The sequence below is a fragment of the Triplophysa rosa genome, linkage group LG2 (assembly GCF_024868665.1).
Source record: "Triplophysa rosa linkage group LG2, Trosa_1v2, whole genome shotgun sequence".
Taxonomy (NCBI): Eukaryota; Metazoa; Chordata; class Actinopteri; order Cypriniformes; family Nemacheilidae; genus Triplophysa; species Triplophysa rosa.
The window spans coordinates 1,667,535-1,689,893 of NC_079891.1; the positions used below are offsets into that span (position 1 = coordinate 1,667,535).

The 22,359-nt window shown below is 40.7% G+C and overlaps 1 protein-coding gene across 2 annotated transcripts in view; it reads right to left on the minus strand.

Annotated features, from left to right (window-relative positions):
- Positions 1 to 311: 311 nt before the first annotated feature.
- Positions 312 to 22,359, minus strand: part of rgs3a (regulator of G protein signaling 3a) — a 51,159-nt gene continuing 29,111 nt past the window's right edge. For both annotated transcript variants that reach the window (XM_057321044.1, XM_057321053.1), the window contains exons 3-7: positions 17,571 to 17,641; positions 5,457 to 5,558; positions 3,978 to 4,039; positions 2,782 to 2,948; positions 312 to 1,747 (exon numbers count right to left, since the gene is read on the minus strand). In XM_057321044.1, the coding sequence (XP_057177027.1) occupies positions 1,547 to 1,747; positions 2,782 to 2,948; positions 3,978 to 4,039; positions 5,457 to 5,558; positions 17,571 to 17,641 (603 nt within the window). In that variant the 3' untranslated portion in view covers positions 312 to 1,546. The remainder of the gene's footprint in view (positions 1,748 to 2,781; positions 2,949 to 3,977; positions 4,040 to 5,456; positions 5,559 to 17,570; positions 17,642 to 22,359) is intronic.

Here is a 22,359-nt window from a genome sequence, read left to right on the forward strand (position 1 = left end):
ATTATGAATAAACCTTTTTTCCAGTTAATGTCAAGCGCTAAAATATTTGATTTGGTAGAAATTTGGTATAAAGTTTATGTGAGTTGGAAGGAGCCATTGAAAATGATCTAGTACAGTGGGGGCCTTGGAGTCAAAAAGGTTGGGAACCCCTGGTGTAAAAAGGAGTGCTTTGACAACGTTGTCGTCTGTTGGTCTCCGACTAGTTAGATCTCAAATCTTTGTAGAAAAAATGAGAAAATAAAGTTTTCATTTTGATGGAGGAGTAACACGACACGTGAAACATGTAAATGAACACAAGAGGCAATGAAGTATCATTTCACCAGCCGAATGTTTTATTTGTGGTTGCAATGACACTGGCTTTATAAATCTCTATCATCTGTCGCACTTGCTATCTTAGGAGATGCGTTAGATTTGTAAAGAGTGAAAATGATCAAATACTTCTCATAAAACTCCTTACAAGCAGTGTGCATCCGAGGCGAAGGGTGACCCCTCTAATCCGGATATTTCTTTAGAACAATGCGTATCCTTATATAGCTCTGAGGTGCACATATTTACACGAAACCTAGTGTTTTTATCTTTTTTATTCTTGCTTTTTTTAAGAATCATATATACATCTCTTAACCCGGCGGCCTGCTGCCAGGGAAACGGTTTGTGTACGCTCAAGCCACATTCTTACGTCAGCCGTAACTCTTACACTCAATAAAATTAATGCGGAGATCAATCCATCGTCGTTGCGGTAAAACTTATCGATAAGATAAGCGGAGGAATAAAAAGAATTCAACATATTGCACTTAAACCAGGACGGCTGCGGAGCTGCACGGACGGTGGGGGGGGGGGGGGGGTTTGCGAGTGCAATGGACAAAGCAATCAGTGAGCTTTCTAAATAAATAAGTACATTTTTGTACAAGTAAAGCACGTCTTAGCAACAAATCTGGAGACAGATCCTAACTGACCCCGTGCCCTATGAATCAATGGAGTGCGTCAGTCCATAAAAACAACATCTTATGTGTAGAAAAGAAAAAGAAACCGAAAACAAACAAGCTTCATAGTGCCAGAATGTCCTGAGAATACAGTCTCATCCGTTCTTAAAGTGGAGCTAGGATGAGTTGCCTATTGGCTATATAGAACGCAGCCAAGCATGTTTTCTCTGTGCAGACCCCGTGGGTTTGGTCCGTTCCTCTCCAGCGTTTCTTCATGTTTTGTGCCGTGGTGAAGAGAGATGACGTTTCTCACTCACTCTGGTACGTACGCCCAACACCGCAGGGATGAGACGTTTGCGATACGTCCGGGAAGTTGGCCGTGCCGACGGTGCTTGATGCACAACAGTAGCCGACTGTCTTTGTGTCGTTTTCTCCAGTACGTGAGGAAATAAATGCGATGCGAATGAGAATGAGAATAACCCCCGTTGGGTCGCTGCGTTTGTAAACACCGCCCTCTCTCGCCTCGCCGATGGACAGAGCGGCTGATGAGAACATGACGCTACGTGAAGAAATCTTTCCCATGCTCCCATGTCTCTCTCTCTCTCTCTCTCTCTCTCCCCGTCGTCTTACGAGGAGGAGGATGTCGACATGCTGCTGGACTTCTTTTGGTTCACTAAGTCCACGTAGAGTTCTGAGCGCATGAAGCGAGGGTACGAGTCTTTCTCCATCAGGCCGTATATCCTCCTCTGGGCCAGATCAAAACAGGAGCGATCGATGTTCTGCAGGTTCTCTTTAGTGTGCTCTCTAGTGTACGAATCCAGATTCACCTGCAGGACACACGACACAACCACATCAAACATCACGGCCCACAATCTTTACGTGTTTCTGTTATTAAATACAGTGTTTTTGATGGGTCAGTCTGGAAACTGTGTGCGGTTTGATGCGGGGCTGAACAAACGGATGAAGCTTGAAGTAAATGCAACGCATGTTAGGGATATTAAATGAAATATAGGCCTAAATATTATTTGAAAAACTTGAATTAGTAACGTTAATAAAGTAAAATGAGCTCACACTGAGGCAATAAAAAAGAATGAATTGCAAATATGTATAAACTTCACCAAATGAAAAGTAAAGCTATGTAGCAATATTAAAGATAAATAAATAAAGACAATAATAATTAAAAATAAAATTAAACTAAAATGAACACAACATATTTAAATAAAAGCTCATCTAAAATATGAATAAAACTACAATAAACGAACTATTTTTTGCATGATTTGTTTCTAAACAATGCAAAACATGCTGTTTTTCTTTGTTTGTTGCTTATATTTTTGGTGCTATATATGTATATCTTTATGGTTTTAGATCTGTGACTGATATAAAATTGGTAGAATGAAGTGGTGTTGAGACAGTCTCTCTCTCTCTCTCTTGGTTTCTTGGCCTGAAAAAGCTGCAAATTGGACTTTGTCTCACAAATCAAAAGTCTGGCAAAAGCAAACTAAAACCAGCTCGGCCTGAAATAAACTTGAGCTGGACTGCTGGAAAGAGCTGCTCATCTCACTCTGGATTTCCAAGCTGCTTTCCAAGTTTGAAACAGAAAGCCTGAAAACACATGTGCTGGAGCGGCAGGAATTCATTTGTCAGGAATGATGTCATTTCCTACGAATCTCATTTCACACAAAGACTCTTTCACAGACAAAACGGCAGCCCTGAGAGTCTGATGCCAAACTATTGAACAGAGTTTAAAGCCCCATTGACAAAAGAATATCGAGGTGATATTCGGTGCTGATGTATGGGATGTGGATATGTATGTGGGATATTTAGATATCTCTGCAGCGTGTCAAAGCAATTACACGCTCACCTCCTTACACGACTGGATGGCGATGTATTCTGCAAAGATTTTCTTGGCTTTGGATGCCATCTTGGACTGCGATTTAACTTTCTTGTAATCCTCGCAGGCCAGCCAGAATTCCAGATTCTCCTCGCTGAACTCGGTGCGCAGGAAAGCTCTGAACGCGGCCAGCCCGTCTGATGGAGGAGAGGGGAAAAAGAGGCAGAGAAGGGGGAGATGTTATTGGAGGGATAAACAAAGGGAACCATGGCAACGGCAGCCTCCACTGAAGAGAAGAGCGCCAAACCTGAGTCATCGCATTAACATCACAACTCTCATTAGCTCCAGTCTTCTGAGACTCCATGAACATTACATTTTCCCTAATCTGCATTTCTTAATATAATTCACTGGAGCGACTCGAGACGGAACGCAAAAGCTGAACGTGTGACGTCCTCTAGCGCTTCAGCGTGTGTTAAATGCGAGCACTGCAGTAAGATCATAACGTGTGTTGACTGTCATTCATTGCATCTTTACGTCATCTGTATCGCCATCTGTTCTGCACATAAACATTTTTTTGAGCAAAAAAATGTGAGTTTCTTAAAGGGACGGTTCACCTAAGAAAGAGAATTCTGTCATGGTTTATTCATCCTCATGTCATTTTAAACCTCTATGAGTTTTTTTCTTCTGCGGAACACAATAGAAGATATTTTGAAGAATGTTGATGATCGAAAAGCACTGAGCCCCACAAAACCCCTGCGACCTTTCTCTAAATATCTTCTTTTGTGCGTCACCGAAGAAAGACTCGCATACAGATTTACAACCACACGAGGAGGAATAAATGATGACAGAATTTCTATTTTTGGCTGAACTGTGCCGTTAAGAATATGACTAATCTGGATACAAAAGCAGCCAGAAACAAAAAGGAAGGACGCGTGGCCTCTTCCGCACCTTTCCGTTCCCACGAGAGATTGCTGATAACAGACACATCACTTCAAGCTAAGAAAAACCGCAGATGCATCACTCGCCAACGTCACCAGATGAAAAGTTGAGCCGCTTAAAGTCAGAATACACGCGTGACCCCCGGGGGGCTTTTCTCTTGATTCATCTAACAGAGCTTTCATTTGCTGACCAGCACCAGCAGGTCAAAACAATAGAACCCCAATCTGTCTATAAAAAAAACTTTGTGATAAACCCAAAGACACATTTGAAGAATAAACGGATCTTACATTTGTGCATCAGCAGCTTGTCTAAGGATTCGCCCCACTTGATGGCTTCTTCAGGAGTGGGCCTGCAAATGAAAGCAGAGCGATTTTTCAGCAAGCCCATGTCTGTCAGGTTTCTCATCGTGTGACCCATCCGCACCGTCAGCTTCTCTCTCGCTCTGGAGTGTGTGTGAGTGTACGAGTAAGCCTCTGTTGGACGGCCTCTTTTATACTCTGTGTGCGCAGAGGAGGGGGCGGAGCCGGGCTCCACCAATAGGATGGTGTGCTCGCCGTAGGCTCCACCCCCACACCTTCTCTCTCCAAACTCAACACTTCACATCTGCAGCTTTAGTGAGAGATGTTTGGTTGTCATTTAAATGTTAAATGAATACAGCGACGGGTTACATTGTGCACACACGTCGATAAAGTTGATTAAATATAAATCTGTATTATTTGAGATTAACACCTGATTATTATATCTCACACTTTCATGCATTTAGAAAAAAACATGCTTAATACTGAAACACACCTCATATTTTGATTATATGTTGTTTGTATAGCTAAATAAACATGACATCTAAGCATCGATGATCACAATACAAGGTCATTTAAGTTTGCTAAAATTAAAAGTTTGAAAACGTTCCTGTTCATTGAAATCAAATCAAATAGTGACCTAAAATAACGGGAAAAATCGTAATGTTGCCTTAAAAATAAAGTGAAATTCGTTTAAAGGACTAAAATGATATAGATCTGTATATACTGTATAATAAACTCAAATAAAATCACTTGATCTTGAATAGCAACATAAATGACAAAAACATACACCCAAATTGCTAAAACTTTAACTAGAATAAACAAAAAACTAAAAATAACAGCTCATTTAAAATATTAATAAAACTAAACAAAATAACACTGTCACAACATCTGGGAAATATATGAATCAGCTTTAAACTTACTTAACTGTAACATCATACGGCTTTAATTGAAATATTTTTCATCTACTCTTTAATGCATAATGTCCTCTGAAATGGACAGATCTATATGACTAAAGTCGCAGTTTATTTTGGTTTGGTCATATTAAAGGGATAGTTCAGCCAAAACATAAGAATTCTTTCGTCGTGTCATGTCAAACCCGTACGAGGTTATTTCTTCTACAGAACACCAATGAAGATATTTTGAAGAATGTTGATAATCAAACAACACTGCACTCCATTGACTTCCATTGTATAAACACAAAACCACTGAGACATTTCTCAAAATATCTTCTTTTGTGTTCCGCCGAAGAAAGAGTCACATACAGATTTACAAGCACATGAGGGGGAATAAATGATGACTGAGTCTGTTTCTGTATTGTCAATCTCCACATCTAAAAATGTTTGTTTTCTTCTCTTGTATTTCTCAGTCCGTCTCTCGGTTTCATCCCACACACAGGCATCGAGCCACCAGCTGGATCACGACCCAGGAACAGGCGGACATAACACAAATATACACACACACACTTACTTGGCAGACTTCATGGTTTTGTCGAGTTTGCCGGACGGGCTGCTTCCGGGAGACTCAGTCCTCCTCCTGAGGAATGCCAGCCGGTTCTTCATGTCTTTGGCCCTGGACAGAGAAACACACAAGAGAAAGAGCTGAGTCCCGCTGAAGATCATCACAAATCAAACGCTGTCACAAATCCAAATCACATCCACAAAGTCAAACAACATTCTGTACATTTCCTCCTCGATCAGAAGTTATCCAAGCTGCGGCGACGATTGAAGTTCCTCGTAGAGAAATGCGCTCCTATCTCCTGCCGGTCCGGCGTCTGAGCGGATGAGTGAAGGGAGGGATGTGGTATTCTCCTCTCTTCAGGTGCCACCAGGGGCCCCAGAGGCGCTAACCCAAGGCCGACGGGCCCGGGGGACCGCTGGAGAGTACAGCTGCATCTCCAAATCTCCTGCCTCCCAAAATCTGACCCTTCACCCCCGGATCCACGTCTCACGAGATCCACTCCGTGTCTCCAGACGCCCGTCCTCGCTCCGCCTGACCTCACGCCCGCTAATTTCCACTGCGGCTCATCTGCCCTCATCAGCTGCGTGTGGCCTCTCGTTCCGCAGGCGCAAACTCATTACCGCACCACAAAAAGAAACTGGATCCCATTTTTGGCTCTCCCAGGCCACCGTTTCTAAATAAATCCATCTTCCCGTTCTCTCACTGAGCCTTCCGAAAGGCGCTGGGCTGATCTGGGGTCAGCTGCGGTGCCAAGTGCGCGTTTAGTGTGTGATTCATGAAGGAATATGCCATTTAAAGACATACGCTATAGTCCACAAATTAAATAACAGGTTTTACAAATTAATTTACAAATGATTTTGTATATAAATTAACCGTTTTTTTAATCTATATATAAAATTTCAAAGCAAGTTTTACACTAAAAACTAAACAAAACAAATCTAAAACTAATAAAACATTTCTTCTAATTGAAATTTAAATGTAAAAACGGACTAAAAATTATCATACTTAATACTTAAACTAAATGAGAATTCAATAAACAATTAAATAAAATCACAAGAGCACAAATTAAAACATGAAATCTAAAAGACCATTCAAAATACGAATAAAACAAAACTATAATAACTATGCCAATTTGAAGTATTAAAAAGAGCTCGACAACATTGTTGTATTATTAAAAAAAACAATGAAAAAAAATGTTATTAAGTAGTTTTTATGTATATTAAAATATTTCCTATATGATATATAATATAATGTATAAATAAATCTTTAAATAAATATTAAATATATACATATATTTATTTTAGGAGCTGGACTAAAACTATATGTTGTATTAAAACTTTCACACATATTTTCCAAGGCCACTTGTGTGTATTTAAACAGACATAATGAAGTTTTGTGGAGATTTTGCTAAGTATCTGTTGAGTGTGCAGGAAAGCGCAGGCGAGCGGGGACGGGACAGGAAAAGGAAGTCTGAAGTATTTATGAGGTGTTGTCCTGAGGGCAGAATTCCCCTCCTCGTGCAGACCAGCCTCCAGACTGACCAAACGCTGACTACATCAGCCAAAATGCAACATTCCTTTCATACCGGCCATTTAAATGTGACCACGGACCCAAAATAGTGTCACGTCAATTCAACATTCATGTGTGTGGCATTGAAACCTCATGTTGATGATGATGATGAAATGTTAGTCAGATGGTGTGTTTTTAGAAACTAACCAAACCATAATAAAAAAATGATGAGGATATAAAATCCTCCAGCATTACACACAGAATATAAATCAAAATCATAAACTCAATAGATATTAAGGTAATGTTCATTAATTATTTGACAATGTTAACACCCAAAAAACTCATAAAGCGTTCTAATATTAGCCTGCATGTACTTCGGTGTGTTTTGAAACTATTCTGAAGCTGTAAAAGGGAAACATCATCTGGTTTAGATTTAGCTCCATGATATCTGCCAAGACCTTTAACATGAACATCTTTTATATTGGAGTCTTTGGCAGCTGGAGAAAAATGCAAGGAAACCTCCATGAGGTCTGCTGAGATAAGCGTTTGTGAAAGCTGGAGATAAACTCACTCAAACACAGAATAAACCACACACTTTCACATGGATTTCAAGTGAAAAAACCCAGAATGTCTGAAAGTAGGCCACATGAAAAAACCCGTGGCAGAGGAAACTAAACATCACAACAGTTTTCTTTTCAAGCTCTTAAAGCACAAACACAGCAGCGAGTACGAGCAATAGGAAGATATGTGGCGTTATGACGGGCCGGACGGAGGACCAGCACACACTTCAGAGGACAGAATCTCATCAGTGTATGAGCGCTGGACAGAACACAACAACAGCACTGCAGACACACAGGTTTGGATGTCACAGGACTGTTGAAATCGGAAAGTTTAGACTGTCATTTAAAGTCAATGTCTCCACCTGCTGGACAGCATCATGAGTGACACTACTGTGTGTGTGTGTGTGTGTGTGTGCGTGTGTGTGTGTGTGTGTGTGTGTGGGGGGGGTGTGCGTGCTGGTGTGTGTGTGTGTGTGTGGTGTGTGTTCATGTTTGTATATCCCGGTGGGGACCTAAACCTGAATACACACCAACACATGGGGACTCGTGTCACTGTGGGGACCAAAATTGAGGTCCTCATGGGCACAAAAGCTAATAAATTGTACAGAACAATATTTTTTACAAATCTAAAAATGCAAAAAGTGTTCTATGATCTTTAGGTTTAGGGATAGGGTTAGGGATAGGGGATAGAATATACAGTTTGTACAGTATAAAAACATTACGCCTATGGACTGTCCCCACGGGGATAGTGTGTGTGTGTGTGTGTGTGTGTGTGTGTGTGTGTGTGTGTGTGTGCGTGTGTGTGCATGCATGTGTGTGTGTGTTGTGTGTGTGTGTGTGTTGTGTGTGTGTGTGTGTTGTGTGTTATGTGTGTGTGTTGTGTGTGTGTGTGGGGTGTGTGTGTGTGTTGTGTGTGTGTGTGTGTTGTGTGTGTGTATGTGTGTGTGTTGTGTGTGTGCTGTGTGTGTGTGTGTGTGTGTGTGTTGTGTGTGTGTGTGTTGTGTGTCGTGTGCGTGCGTGTTGTGTTGTGGAGTGTGTTGTGGTGTGTGTGGTGTGTGTTGCGTTGTGGCGTGGTGTGTGTTGTGGTGTGGCGTGGCGTGTGTTGTGTGGTGTGGCGTGTGTTGTGTATGCGTGGTGTTGGTTGTGGTGTGTGTTGTAGTGTGTGTGTGTGTGTGGTGTGTGGTGTATGTGTTGCGTGTGCGTGTGTTGTGTGTGTGTGCGTGCGTGTGGTGTGTGTTGCGTTGTGGCGTGTGTTGTGGCGTTGTTGTGTGTGTGTTTGTGTGTGTGTGTGTTGTGTGTGGTGTGTGGTGTGTGTGTGCGTGTGTGCGTGTGTGCGTGTGTGCGTGCTGTGTGTGTGTGTCGTGTGTGCGTGTGTGTGTCGTGTGTGTGTGTGTGTGTGTGTGTGTGTGTGTGTGTGTGTGTGTGTGTGTGTGTGTGTGTGTGTGTGTGTGTGTGTGTGTGTGTGTGTGTGTGTGTGTGTGTGTGTGCGTGTGTGTGTGTGTGTGTGTGGTGTGTGTGTGTGTGTGTGTGTGTGTGTGTGTGTGTGTGTGTGTGTGTGTGTGTGTGTGTGTGTTGTGTGTGTGTGTGTTTTGTGTTGGGGTGTGTTTGTGTTGGTGTTGGTTTGGTGTGTGTTGTGGTGTTTTTTGACACAGTGGAGCAATATAAATTTTCTGGATAATAGGGGTCGTGCGCAGTGTTGAGATTCCTCACTATACTGTGAGCTTCAGTCCGACTCTCATTCTGAGCAATGAAAAGCCATGCTACTGAACATATTCTGCAATATTAGTCGAGTTATTAATGTCAATATATGAAAACAAATGATCATGCAGAGACAGAGGGCTGCAAGATCATGGGTGAAATGATAATCATGGTTATTTTGTCAGTTCAGAACTTTTGTTTTTAATTTCACTTCAGCGTGTTTATCAGGTCTATACTTTACAGCCATGAATATGTTATTATCTGCCTCCATTAAACTTCTTCAACACTTGAAACTTCAGTATTTCAAAGCACTCAATCATCTAAACACCCCACCACAGAAATGAACGTTTTGTGACCTTCGGAATGAAACCTTGCTACTCCATTTTTAATGTCTTGTTTTTTATTATTATAAATCATTACCCTTAATGTTTGTCTGTGGGTTTTGCAAAAAAAAGTGTTAAAATAGTAGAAATGCAGTGAAAAATGTTTTTTGCTTTTTTATTTCCTGTAAAGTGGCAGTTTAAAAGATAAACTGCGATGATTTTCTGAGCTTCTCTGGAGTTTTTTGCTTGCTTTTAAAACATTATTATCACAACGATTATGATCAGTTACTTGTGGGAAGAATAAATCTTTATCACGACTAAAATACGATTAATCATTAAAACTCCAAAACCTAGACTGGTAATCCTTTAAACATTTGTAGGATGCAGTTAGAAAGCAGAATCCATCCGTCTCTTCATCTACTGTAAAGTATTACTGGAGAAACAGCTTTTGCGTTTGAATGTCCTGTATAAAATATCAATGGTTTTATGTCTAGATCAAAGCTTAAAACCACTTCAAAAGAATTTCACTAAAAATACGCGCAAACGAGTGAGCATCCGCCATTACGTTGGCAGATCACAACTTCAGATTTTCTTCAGACCCACTGGATTTTTGGGAACTGTAGAATAACTGAGATCTCCAGTAGCCGTGTGATAGCGGAGCAAAGTTTTCCTAGCTCGTCATCTACTTCGAGTGGGCCCGCGTTTCCATCCATCACGCCTCAGCGCCGGTGCGGACCCCTCATTTAAAGAGCTAATGATGGAGAGAAACATCTGCTGGCGAGTCTCAGGCCTGTAATCTCCCGCCCTCGCTGGATCTTATCACATTACCATGCTCTGATCCGGCTGCGTGAACCTGACAACAGACGTCTCCCCCGCGCGACCTGAGCGATAGAGGCGGCGCGGAGATGCTCACAAGCTACAATTATCGCACGGCTTTGCCAATTCCCGCTCTGCCCGCCTCACATGACGGCCCATAATAGAGTTCAGCGCTATTCCAGGCTGTGAAACCAGGACGCTTGCTGTGGGAAACCCATTTCAAACGTGACCACCTGCAATGACCTGCACTGGGAGCTGCTCCGGGTTCACATCACTAGGACAGAGGTTTAATAATGCTTGCCTTAAATAGTCATACGTGTTTAGACGGTGGGTGTGTAGTTCAGTGTGTTTGCATGCATCTGCTCGTGTGTGAAAGCCAGTCCTGCAAAGTAGCTGTCTATGAAACATACAGCATCTAATATTAGTACGATTATTTATTAATACACTTTTCATGACATGTAAAACACATTTACACTCCCCACACACGTATCGTTCTATTTACATTTATTCCTGCAGCATTTATCACAAGTTTGCATTGTTGCAAAGCAACTTTGCATAAAACACACTTTAGAAGTACAGACAAAAACAGTATAGAGATAAAGCGAAGGAACAGAAATACGATGAAATACGGGACATTATTGAAGAATAATATAGCTCATATTTGCACCGTCCTTCCAAAACCTCGTATGTCCAAACTGGCTGTTTTTCAGGGAATGGAAAAACACTGTACTTTTTAAATGATTAAATACTCTGTTGTTAAAGTTGATGTGCACTTTTTAATACTTTTTATTCGTTTAGATATTTGTAAAACCATGTGACAAACGTAAAGGGTGAGTAAAAAGAATGATGATAAAAATCGTGAAATATGAGGACAGCTGCGATATAATAATGTGTGTTAATGTTGTGCCATTATTCTTAATAATTATTCTCTGTACTGTAATACAATGAATTCACATAAAATAAAGACAACACATCAATTAAACCATAATGTATACGGTAAATAGTTGACCAATATTGTTTTGCATTACAATAATGAGATTAACATTTCTTTTTACAGTTTTTCAGTCATGCACGTGTATGTACATTTCGTTAATGGTTTTAAAAATGATTAGCATTGTTCCTGTAAAAGAAGACATCTTCTTTAGTTTTGTTTTGAGGTCAAATGGGTGTTACGAGCATCTTGACAGGTTTTCTCAGAATCATGCAACTGCTTTTGTTTGCTTATCCACACATAACAAAATCATCACTGAAATCTCACAGAAAGTACACTGCAGACAAACACACACACACACGCACACACACACAGGACAGCAACACTTCAACACAACTCTTGCAAGTCAACAGTTTGCTCAGAAGAAAAACTCACAACATTAAAATGCAGAATGTGAAACCGAAAAAGTCCCAAACCTCCGGAGATCTGAACTAAAGCTCTCTCGTCTATTTCTGTCTTTTTCCAAACCCAAGTCTGTCTTTCTATTTTCACCTCCCTGTGTCCCTCGTCTCATTACTGAGAGAAATCTCACAGCAGCAGAGGAGAACGTCTCATCCTTACCTTTCCAGGTACTTCTCAGAGAAATCCACCATTGTGTGTAACATGAGTGTGTGTAACGTGTGTGTGTGTGTGTGTGTGTGTGTGTGTGTGTGTGTGAGGGCTCAGGACAGACACGTTCCTCTAACCGGAGGGAGAACACACTGCTGCTTTATATAGCCCGTGAACACAAGGAGGAGGAACTAGAGTGAGCCAATCACAAGACAGATCTGTACACTGTTGTGTGTCTTTGTGTTTACATCGTCATCACTGTTTCACATACAGTCGCAATGTACTTTTAACACAACCCTGTTGAAAACATGCTGGATCTGTCTGTCTGTCTATCTTTTCCGTCTGTCTGTCTTTACTGTCTGTCCATCCGTCTCTTTGTCTGTCTTTTTCGTCTGTCCATCCATCTGTCTTGACTGTTTGACGGTCTGTCTGTCCGTCTATCAGTCCATCAGCCAGTCTGTTTGTCCATCTGTCTGTCTCTCAGTCGGTCCATCTGTCAGTTGTTTTCAGTTGAGTTATAAACTCTTTCAGGTGTTAGATGAGCGCTGGTGTCTGTTTTCTCTCTAGTTTGCTGTGGAAAAGCAGGTGTCAGAGCAGTTAAATGAGTTCTTAGAAAAACACATTTTCTGATCTGTTTCTAATAGCACAATCATTGACGCTATTAGCGATTGTGTTTTAGGCACAGTTCTATTGTTTTTTTCAACAAGGTTGCTTTGGCTGTTCAGTTTGATAGCGTTAATGTCATTTTGTGCATTCTTTCGATTGCATTTTAGGACACGGAATTGTCTCACAGTTATTGTTTGGCCAGGCTTTCAAATCATCAATCGTCAATCCACATCAATTGTGAAAGAACAAAATCAAACCCTGCCCTGCGATTTTCTCATTCTAGAAGCCATGACACTCCAATATACATCACAATGTGGAAGAAAACTCCAACGCAACTTCCGTTTCATGTCGACTTCATATTAAGATGAATGCTGTTCTCCAAACTAAAACATACCCCGAAGCCATGCGAAATCTTATACAGAAATAACATCACTTTATATTCATTCTGTATGTATTGGTAGGTAATGTAAGACCATGAATAATGTGCTGCAATGAGATCTCTCATCTGGGTATTTGTTTAAAGTCTCACAACAGTGTTTTGAACAAACGGTTGTTATTATGTCCAGTTTCAGTAAAAAGAACAAACTGAGCATTGACAAAGTTATTCACCACTAAACATTTCAAAATGTCGGGAAGGGTGTAAAACATAAATAATGAACTCGCACAATAGACGCATGCGCATCCATGTTGTGCACCAACGCAACCCGGATGCGCATGCGTCGTGGTGCTCTCGTGAATGCACATCGTGGACTGACAGAGAAGAGAAGAATGTGTTGATTAAAGTCGTTATTTTGGTTTCTTTTGCGCACGTAAAGTACTCTCGTCCGAGTCATACAAATTCAATCGAACCACTATGATCAGATGCACCATTTTAATGACGTCTTTAGTACTTTTGTGGACCTTGACAGAGAGGATTACCATGATGTCTATGAGGAGGCCTGGAGAGCTCTCGGAGGTTATCAAAAATATCTTTATTTGTGTTCCGAAGATGCCGGGAGGTCTTAAAACATGTAGAATGTCATGTGGGCGAGTACAACATGACACAATTTAGATTTTTGGGGTGAACGAGCCCTTTAATGACACCGGTGTCTAGGAGAAATGATTGAGATGTTGAAGAGATCTCATCTGTGATTTTTATTTTTAATGGGGAGCTGGTGTAATACGGTTACACACCTCGGTTCTGTTCTGTTCTGTTATTCCGGCTCTTGTGTGTCCGGCTCTTGTGTCAGACACAGAAACAAGGTCAGAAGAAAAAAGGGTCGACAGTAAATCACCACACCGCTGGGTTTCATTTGTAGGTGCAAATGTAAGATGGCGCGTAATTCGCTTTAAAGGTCTCCTGCCACATAATCTTTCTCATGGAATGTTGCAAAACGCCTTTAACGTGTTTTCTTGTAACCAAGACATTATGGTATGTGTGAATACAGAACGTCGTTCGTATATTTAAAAATATAAAGTTACCATCAAGCCTGTACGAGTTTCTCTCTTTGTCAGAACGCAAAAGAAGATATTTTGAAGAATGTTGATTACCAAACAACACTGAACTCCATTGACTTCCATTGTATGAACACAAAACCTCTGAGACATTTCTCAAAATATCTTCTGTGTTTCACTGATGCGACGAGTCAGGTTTACAGACACACGAGGAAGAATAAATGATACATTTTTATTTTGGGTAAACTGGCCCTTTAATGAAATGAACACTCACCATTGGTCTATGAGGGTCATTTTAATGTGTTTACTATTTGTGGAGGGGCAATATGCTCATTTTAAACAGCCCTTATAAGTCTATGCTGTACTGGATATTCTTCAGAATGAGTGTACAAGCAAAATACAAATGCCCAATAGCCTCTCTCTCTCTCTCTGTGTCTAATGATAGCTCAGCTGAGATCTCCTTATAAAATAATGAAATAACATCCTGACATTGTGTGATCCCTGTTGACCTTTTACAAATCGCCACACGACGACCCAGAGGATTTTTTCCAATCTTTCCGACCTTTCCGAACAGTGCTTCTCAAGCTTTTCAGATCAAGAACCACCTTTAATAAAATGAGTTGTTCCAAGTATCACCTAACGACTGCCAAAGAAAACCATATGAATAAACACTTAACCCAGAAAGCACAGGTGCATCTGTAAGATGTCTGCTAAAGATCTGGAGATCTGGATAACATCTGCTGTGTAAAAACATCTGCTAAACATCTTAGAAAGAGCTGTTGTACCTCCATTCTAAATCACACACATCTTATAGACATCTTCCAGAGGTCTATATGACATTCTCAGAGATGTCTTCATACAAGAAATAGTTTTGTATATTATATTGCATTTCCTTCAATCGATCCTCCTAAAAACGCATATTGTTCCTTTAAACATCAAGAGAACAGCTGTATATAACAAACAGAGACTATAGCTGGGTTCACACCAAACGCAAACTCTTTGTTACTCGCGGAAATAGTTTGTTATTTTCGCGTGAGTTACGCGATCTGACAAATATTTTCGACCTTCGCCTAAGACAAGATTGACGCGGATTCGTGGCGTCGATAAGCTTCTTTGCATTGACTTTGTATGTAATTTCCTCTCGCAAAGCGCTTAATTCGCGTTTGGTGTGAATCCAGTGTTACACTTTACTGCATCGGCTCTTGTCAAAGCGACGCGTCAAAACTACATCGCAACGCGCAATTAGCGCTTCACAGCATTAACAACAGCTTTACACAGCGGTTCAAGTGCAGAAATACATAAGAAACTTCATTTGCACGCAGCTCGTCGGAAGAGAGAGAGAGTGCCTCACAAGCGAAGCGTCTGTCTGCTCCCGCTCTGTGTTTGAGTTACATCCACCAATGATCAATAAACAATCATTCATACAACTATTTTAAAATAGCACATAGGCTGAGATGTATTCCGCATTTATCAAGCATGTATTAAACATTTCAAATTGTATTAAAACACGAAATGTAAATTCATGTATAGAATTTTTCATTTTCTGTCTTGTCACGTACCATCCGGGTCTCTTCAAGTACCACTAGCGGTACAGTTTACAGAGGTGTCACACACATCACAACCTCACACCGGCTGTGTGCAGTATTAACAGAAGGAAAAGCAGTTTGAGGCGACGCTGAAAAGCCGAACCTTTGTCCTGAACGAAAACAATGAACAAACAAAACCGGATCTAATGGGGATTGAAGAAAATGAGGGGAAATAGAGGACATGTTTGGAAAAATAGCTCAGACAAACTGGTTTCTAACCACATAGATCCAGCTGTGACCGCACACCTGTGACCGCACACCTGTTCAATATACACACACACACACACAAGCTAATGAAATGATTTATACTTTACATTTAAACACATTCAGATGGAAAGGTTTGTAAGGTCGAGAGAAACAGTTCATTAAACTTGTCAACGATTGTGTGTGTGTAGAAATCAGCTCATGATATACTCAAGACAACACGTTAATAAAGTCGATACAAATGAAAGCAAGAATCAGATATCGGCACAAACTCACACACGTTAAACACAACTTCTTTAATACATTAAACAACAGAATCTAGACCCTAGAAAGTGATCTTAACCATTTCGTTCCTCTGTAGACCACTTTGCAAGATGTTAACACTGGTGAGGAAGCATTTCCGGTTTCAGATTTTATTTTAAAATCTTACATATAAAATTGAATTGTAAAGATATGTGTTAAACATTTTAAATCGGTTATAATACTCTACTACTGTTGGTTGTATTTTCTTCAAACGTTTGTGTAACTGAAACTGGAAGTCCTTCCTATCCCGAAGAGGTCTATAGCATTACTGTTATAATGTGATATGGACTCTAGATTGATTTATACAAGTTTATAGTCATTCCTTGGTGATTGTGATGAAGTAGGTGATGTTCACGGTCATGAAATCAGAGGGAAGGAAGATGGGAACAGAAACTGTATATGTTTAGTGTGTTTGTGAGGATGTCCCATAGACTTCTGTTGTTTTTAAAACTGACCAAATGGTATTTTCAATCCCCTAACCAAAACCTTAAACCATGACCCTCGCACAACTCATTTTGTTTTCCACTACACCTGCAATCCGGGAATTCACTACAAAAGACACATGGCGTGTTTAAGTTTAAGGCAGTTGATAAGAAGCTCTAAACGGTTGTCTAAGTAGACAGCACACTAGAGAGTTCACAAGGTACAGGTTCACATGCTGTCAATCAACCACCTTCAGTCTCTTCGAGGTTCAACTTTCCCTCGTTTAGAAATCTGACAAAACAATTCAAATACGGTACACGTGATGAGACTCTTGATTCGACCTTACACTCTTAAAAAAAAGGTGCTTTACGATGCCATAGAACAGTGGCTCTCTAACTGGGGGCCGTGGCCACCTGGGGGGACCCAAGACGGATTTGGGGGGCCACAGATTTCGTGGCATTTTATGAAATAGAGAAATTTATCGTAGATTTTATACAATCAAACATCAGAAAAATAGAGACACGAACCAAAAGTATTGATGTTCCAGCACTCTTAAAAATAAAGAAAAGGTTCTTTACAGCGATGCCGTAGAAGAACCTTTTGTGAAACAGAAAGGTTCTTCAGATGTTAAAGGTTCTTTATGGATATAATATAACTGAATATGTTTTTGGTTTAATTAAAATTTAAGAATTTACGTTTTTATTTGTGGGGCCGCGAAGCAAGTATTAGAAAAAAGGTTCTTCAGATTATAAAATGGTAAGAAAGAGAAAAAACCTTTGACTGCATGGTTCTCTGTGGAACCAAAAATGGTTCTTCTATGGCATGGCTGTGAAGAACCTTTCAAGCACCTTTATTTTTAAGAGTGTACATTTCTCTCAGATGAAACAAACATATGAGGTCAGGATTGTCCTTCAATTACAGTGCATCCACTTTCCTTTTAATATGTTAACTAAAATAATGTATATTTTATGAAGGTTGCAGAATAAGCAGATAGCGATACTTAAGGATCAACTGATTCAGATTTCTGTGAAAACACATTTTAGGAAAATGTTGGACTTTGGCAGATGAATAAATAAAACCTTCATCAATGGCAAAAGCAAAAACAGCCAGAAGGGACTCACAGGTTTTTGGATGTCTTCTTCTTGGTGCCGTCAGGACCGACAGTACAGCTGCACTCGGAGGCGCCGCTCAGCTGAGGATAGAGAGACACGGAAACAGTCGGCATCATACATGGAGACAAACAAACGCCATCAAGAAATGAAGCATTTGAGTTCCAAAAGCAGCTAAAGCAAGACAAGTTAATCCTCACCGCCCAGTGCAAGCCATGGACCTTCACAGAGACTCTGTGTGTGACCCCGGTGACTGTAATCCAGCGAGTGTGTGTGTGTGTGTGATTGGCCTCCAGCTATGCAGAGGATTAAAACACGGGTTTCAGACCGTGGAGTCACATTACACTTCCTGCCCTCACAGGGGTAAAATGTGGGTGGATGGGGGGGTTTCAGGCCCACTGTGTGTGTGTGTGTGTGTGTGTGTGTGTGTGTGTGTGTGTGCGTGCGTGCGTGCGTGCGTGCGTGTGTGTGTGTGTGTGTGTGTGTGTGTGTGTGTGTGTGTGTGTGTGTGTGTGTGTGTGTGTGTGTGTGTGCGTGCGTGTGTGTGCGTGTGTGTGTGTGGGTGTGCTAAACTGCAGAAGAATGACCCATTGTGTTGTAAGCCCCGTCTTGACCTGTCGTGCGGCCATACATGGTGTAGACCTCTCGTGTTGAGACTGGACAATAAACAGCTTTTCTTGGCCATCTCGGTTATAAAAATATTTCCTCATACCGTATTTCATGTTTCATATTTCAGTAGATCTCTAGGGATTCATCACACTGCAGAAAATCAGGCCGTACGGCGTAAACATTCTTCTGACAATAGTGTAGAAAACCAGAAGAGCTGGAAGCGGTATTTTGGCGATGGGACGGTGGTCAGTTTTATCCCATTACTTTGATTACAAGAATCAAAGCATTCAGGAAAAACAAGAAGATTTTTGGACAAGCCTGATCATTCGGTCGTGTCAATCAAACCGCGTATGGGTAATTCCAGCATTACGGGTGTGACCATCACAGAATGAATATATTGAGTATTTTCCTAAAGTCAAGATATCAGAAAAATATCAGTCTATGCACATTCTGTGGTATGGATGTGACCAAAAGGTACACACTGTGTAGGTTTCTGGGAATGAAAAATCCCCAACAAATGGATATCAACAGCCCAACCTTCCAGCACAATTATTCCACTGTCATATTGAAATCGTCTGTCATCGATGTTTAAAAAAGACAGCACGCAGTTTCTGTTAGAAGCTTATAGTGGCTTTTTCATGAACACGGGTGATGTGAAGCTACAAGGAAAGATTTGTGTTGGCCTTTGAGTTGAGTTTGTTTGACCAGCGTCTGTATGAGACTGTAAATATTTCGTCTCGTTCTCCTGCTCATGCACTCGAGTTCATCGGAATAGAAACCACTCCAAAACACATCAGTAAGTAAACAAACAGTACAGTGCTCAACATTCACAAACACACAATAAACACACACAACACACGAACTGTGTGTTACTGTGATGGAAATAAGCACACACTGATGCTTCTTCATTTATTGAATTTGAAATACAGTTGAATAAATTAATACATTTTTAACATATAAAATGTAACATTTACGTTGTAACGTAACTTAAAGCGCCACGAAACCAAAGCGCTATTTTTGCCTTCCGGGTTTAAAATCCTCATCTAGCCAATGTCAAAAGATGTGACGTGGCGTCGGTGTCTCATTATTATTGACCAATGAGAAGACATTATTCATGACAGCACCTTGTGATTGGAGCGCCCGTCTCCCATGCCGGTACCTTCGCCGGTTTTTAACGGCTCTTCTTCTCACAGCGTTCACGCCCATTTTAATTGCATTTTTCAAAAACGACAGTGAGGTAGAATGTAGCTGAAAGGGGAGGTTTCGTGACGGCTTGGCTTGACACGACACGACACGACACAATTTAATACAATTTATTAGTATTTAGATTTTGTTTGATATTTTATTAATAATTTAAACAGGATTATATTATTATATTCTTATGTTCATTTTGGTGTATTTGTTTGACAGTTTTGTGTTTTTGTCACTTTATTATTTTTTTATATTTCTATGTTTTTCAGTTTAGTAAAGCAAAACGAGACCAACTGAACAAGAAATTCTTTTTTTGCTGTGCCGTGCATACAGTTTATCAGATGTGCACTTCTTGAGATTCAAGCCCATGACCTTTACGCTACTAATGCTCACGCTGATGCGTTTATTCCCTATATTCCCTTCTGTTTGTGTGTTAACAAGCTTTCCCGCTGTTAGCAGAGATTTCTGTTAAAGCTTCCGGTCTGTGTTTAACGTCATCCGGCGATGAAGGATGTTTGTGAGCACTGTGGTGTATGGGTCTCCATCCTGTAGACTTCCTCTCTCGACACACCATATGGGTGAAATTCCCATCGCGCTCCGTCTTTAAAGACTCATTCATACATTCCTGTAAGAGCTTCCAGCGATACCAATGCACTTTGTCTCAAAGACGTTTGTCTTGTTGTCAGGTCTCGCTCGGGTAGGGATTCTTCGCTGGCCTGCGAAGATGACTTTTTTAAAATATACACACTGGGATTCTTTTTAACTGTGATATTGAAATGTGATATCATTACCGTTAAATTATTTTAAAAGAACAAGTTTGCGCGAATCAAATCTTTTTGGATTTCCATCATCCCAATGCCAAGCAGACCTTCTGGTAGGTGTAAGTTTTGAAACCATGACAGCAGAGACGTGTGACTTACGGTAACTGGGGGGTTTAACTCATTTACTAACATCATCATTGCATCACTGACTCGCTGTACATTACACAGTGACCCAAAGCATATGCTCCAGTGTCTGTCAAAACAGCCATACTGGCACCGGCTCTGCTATAGCAACCGCAGCAGCTGCACAACACACCGCAACAAACCCTGCGGCGAGAGATTTAACATCACACACATGCGCCGAGACTCCGTAAAGGAACAGAGTTCAGACAAAAGTAAAAAATCTCTTATCTAAAGTGACTTACTGTGCATTCAATCTATACTGGTGTGTTGGCTGGGATTCGAACCCATGACCTCTGCGCTGCTTACACAAGAGTTCTCTGTTGTGCCTCATTTATGTTTCAATTCATTCTCAGATGTTTCTCCTAAAGTTGTTTATGAGAAATGAAAACCGAAACAAATGAGAGCTCTTTTCTGTAAGACGCGTGAATTTCACATGTGATCACGTGTGTACAACATGCCTTAAAAAACACATGTGCATTGTGTGTTTTTGGAACATTTTTGTGTGAATCCCATGTAGGATAACATGTAAAAACCCATGGGATGAACGTGTGGTGACATGTGAAGAACATATCACCACGCACATGTCATCCCGTGGGTTTCACATGGGATTCACACCAAAATGTTCCAAAAACACACATTTCACACGTGATCACGTGTTTTTTGCACATGTGAATTTCTTGTGCCTTTTCTGTAAGAGATTGTAGATGTAAAATCATCTGGATTTGAGTCAATTTGATGAGAAATGTTCGAGTTCATATCGTGATCTTCAACAATATTGACTTTTGATTGCAGACTTGGCAAATCTGAGCTCAGTTGGATTTCTCAAGATTTTAAAAGATATTAAAGAGATCTCATCTGTGATTTTTCTTTCTCATGGGTATTTGCAAGCTCGTTTTTGTTTTCCCAAATCATAGCACTACGCCTGCGGATAAAAAAACGACAGTCACAGATTACTGGTACGATGGATTGAAGTGCTTTTACTGGCAAACTGCAAAGAGCCACAAATCTCCAAATCATGTGATGATCTTCCTGCATCATTCAACCACATTACACAACACATCTGCTTCAACACACACACTTCCAGTAACCCCTAAAAGCTTTACTGGTGGTAAATGATGGTCAAATTCATTGTTGCACTCTGAGAGACAAACATTAGCAATGTGAAAGCTTATAGTGACATAAATAAGACGCATCCGACATCATCCTCTCGCATCAGCACACGACGCGCTGTAAACAACCACATGCTTGACTCATGCAGGACGTTTGCGGCTCTTCAGTTTCATTGTGCGCTTTGGAGTTACAGCACAACACTCTCTGTGTTTGCACATTAAAGTCAATATTTATTCATTACACATTCAACTGGACGGTACGGTGACCCGCAGCCGAGTGACCCCCGTGACCTTTTGTCCAAATCTGCAGCGTATATACAGTGAGCGATGCAGACACACGCTGGTCTGTGCCAGCGGTACTGTACGATATACAGTAAACTAATTTCAACATATGAACGCTGATAAAAAGAATTCCTTACATGTCTCTTTAAACAAAAAGTTGGGAATATTTTGTTTTTCCTAAAAAAGTTTTTTTTTATCTTTTAGGGGCGGTTTCCTGGACAGAGATGATCTTAAACCAGGACTACGCCTTAGTTAAATTGGGATATATAAGTCGTTTAAAAAAACACACCTTACAACTGGTGTGCATCTCGAGACAAAATAATGGCAATGATCTTTTTTAAGATATGTCAGTGTAAGTTGCTTTTGACCAAGACACCTTTAACATTTAAGTTAGTCTGTCCGGGAAACCGCCCCTTACAGGTGTCCTGAACTGGGCTTGTTTATTGTTTTATACTGTTGTATGAGGTCTACTTATGACGTTCGTGTGGTTTTTACATTTGAAAACATCAAAATCAATAAGTAATAGGCTATTATCTACCCGGGTTTTGAGGCCGTCTCGACAAACGCTCTGTTTTAATGGGCGTGCCGCATTGAAGACTTGGAAGTAAACGCCCACTGCTGTTATTGGATAGCAGTTTGCGTAGTAAACCTAGTTGGAGCATTCTG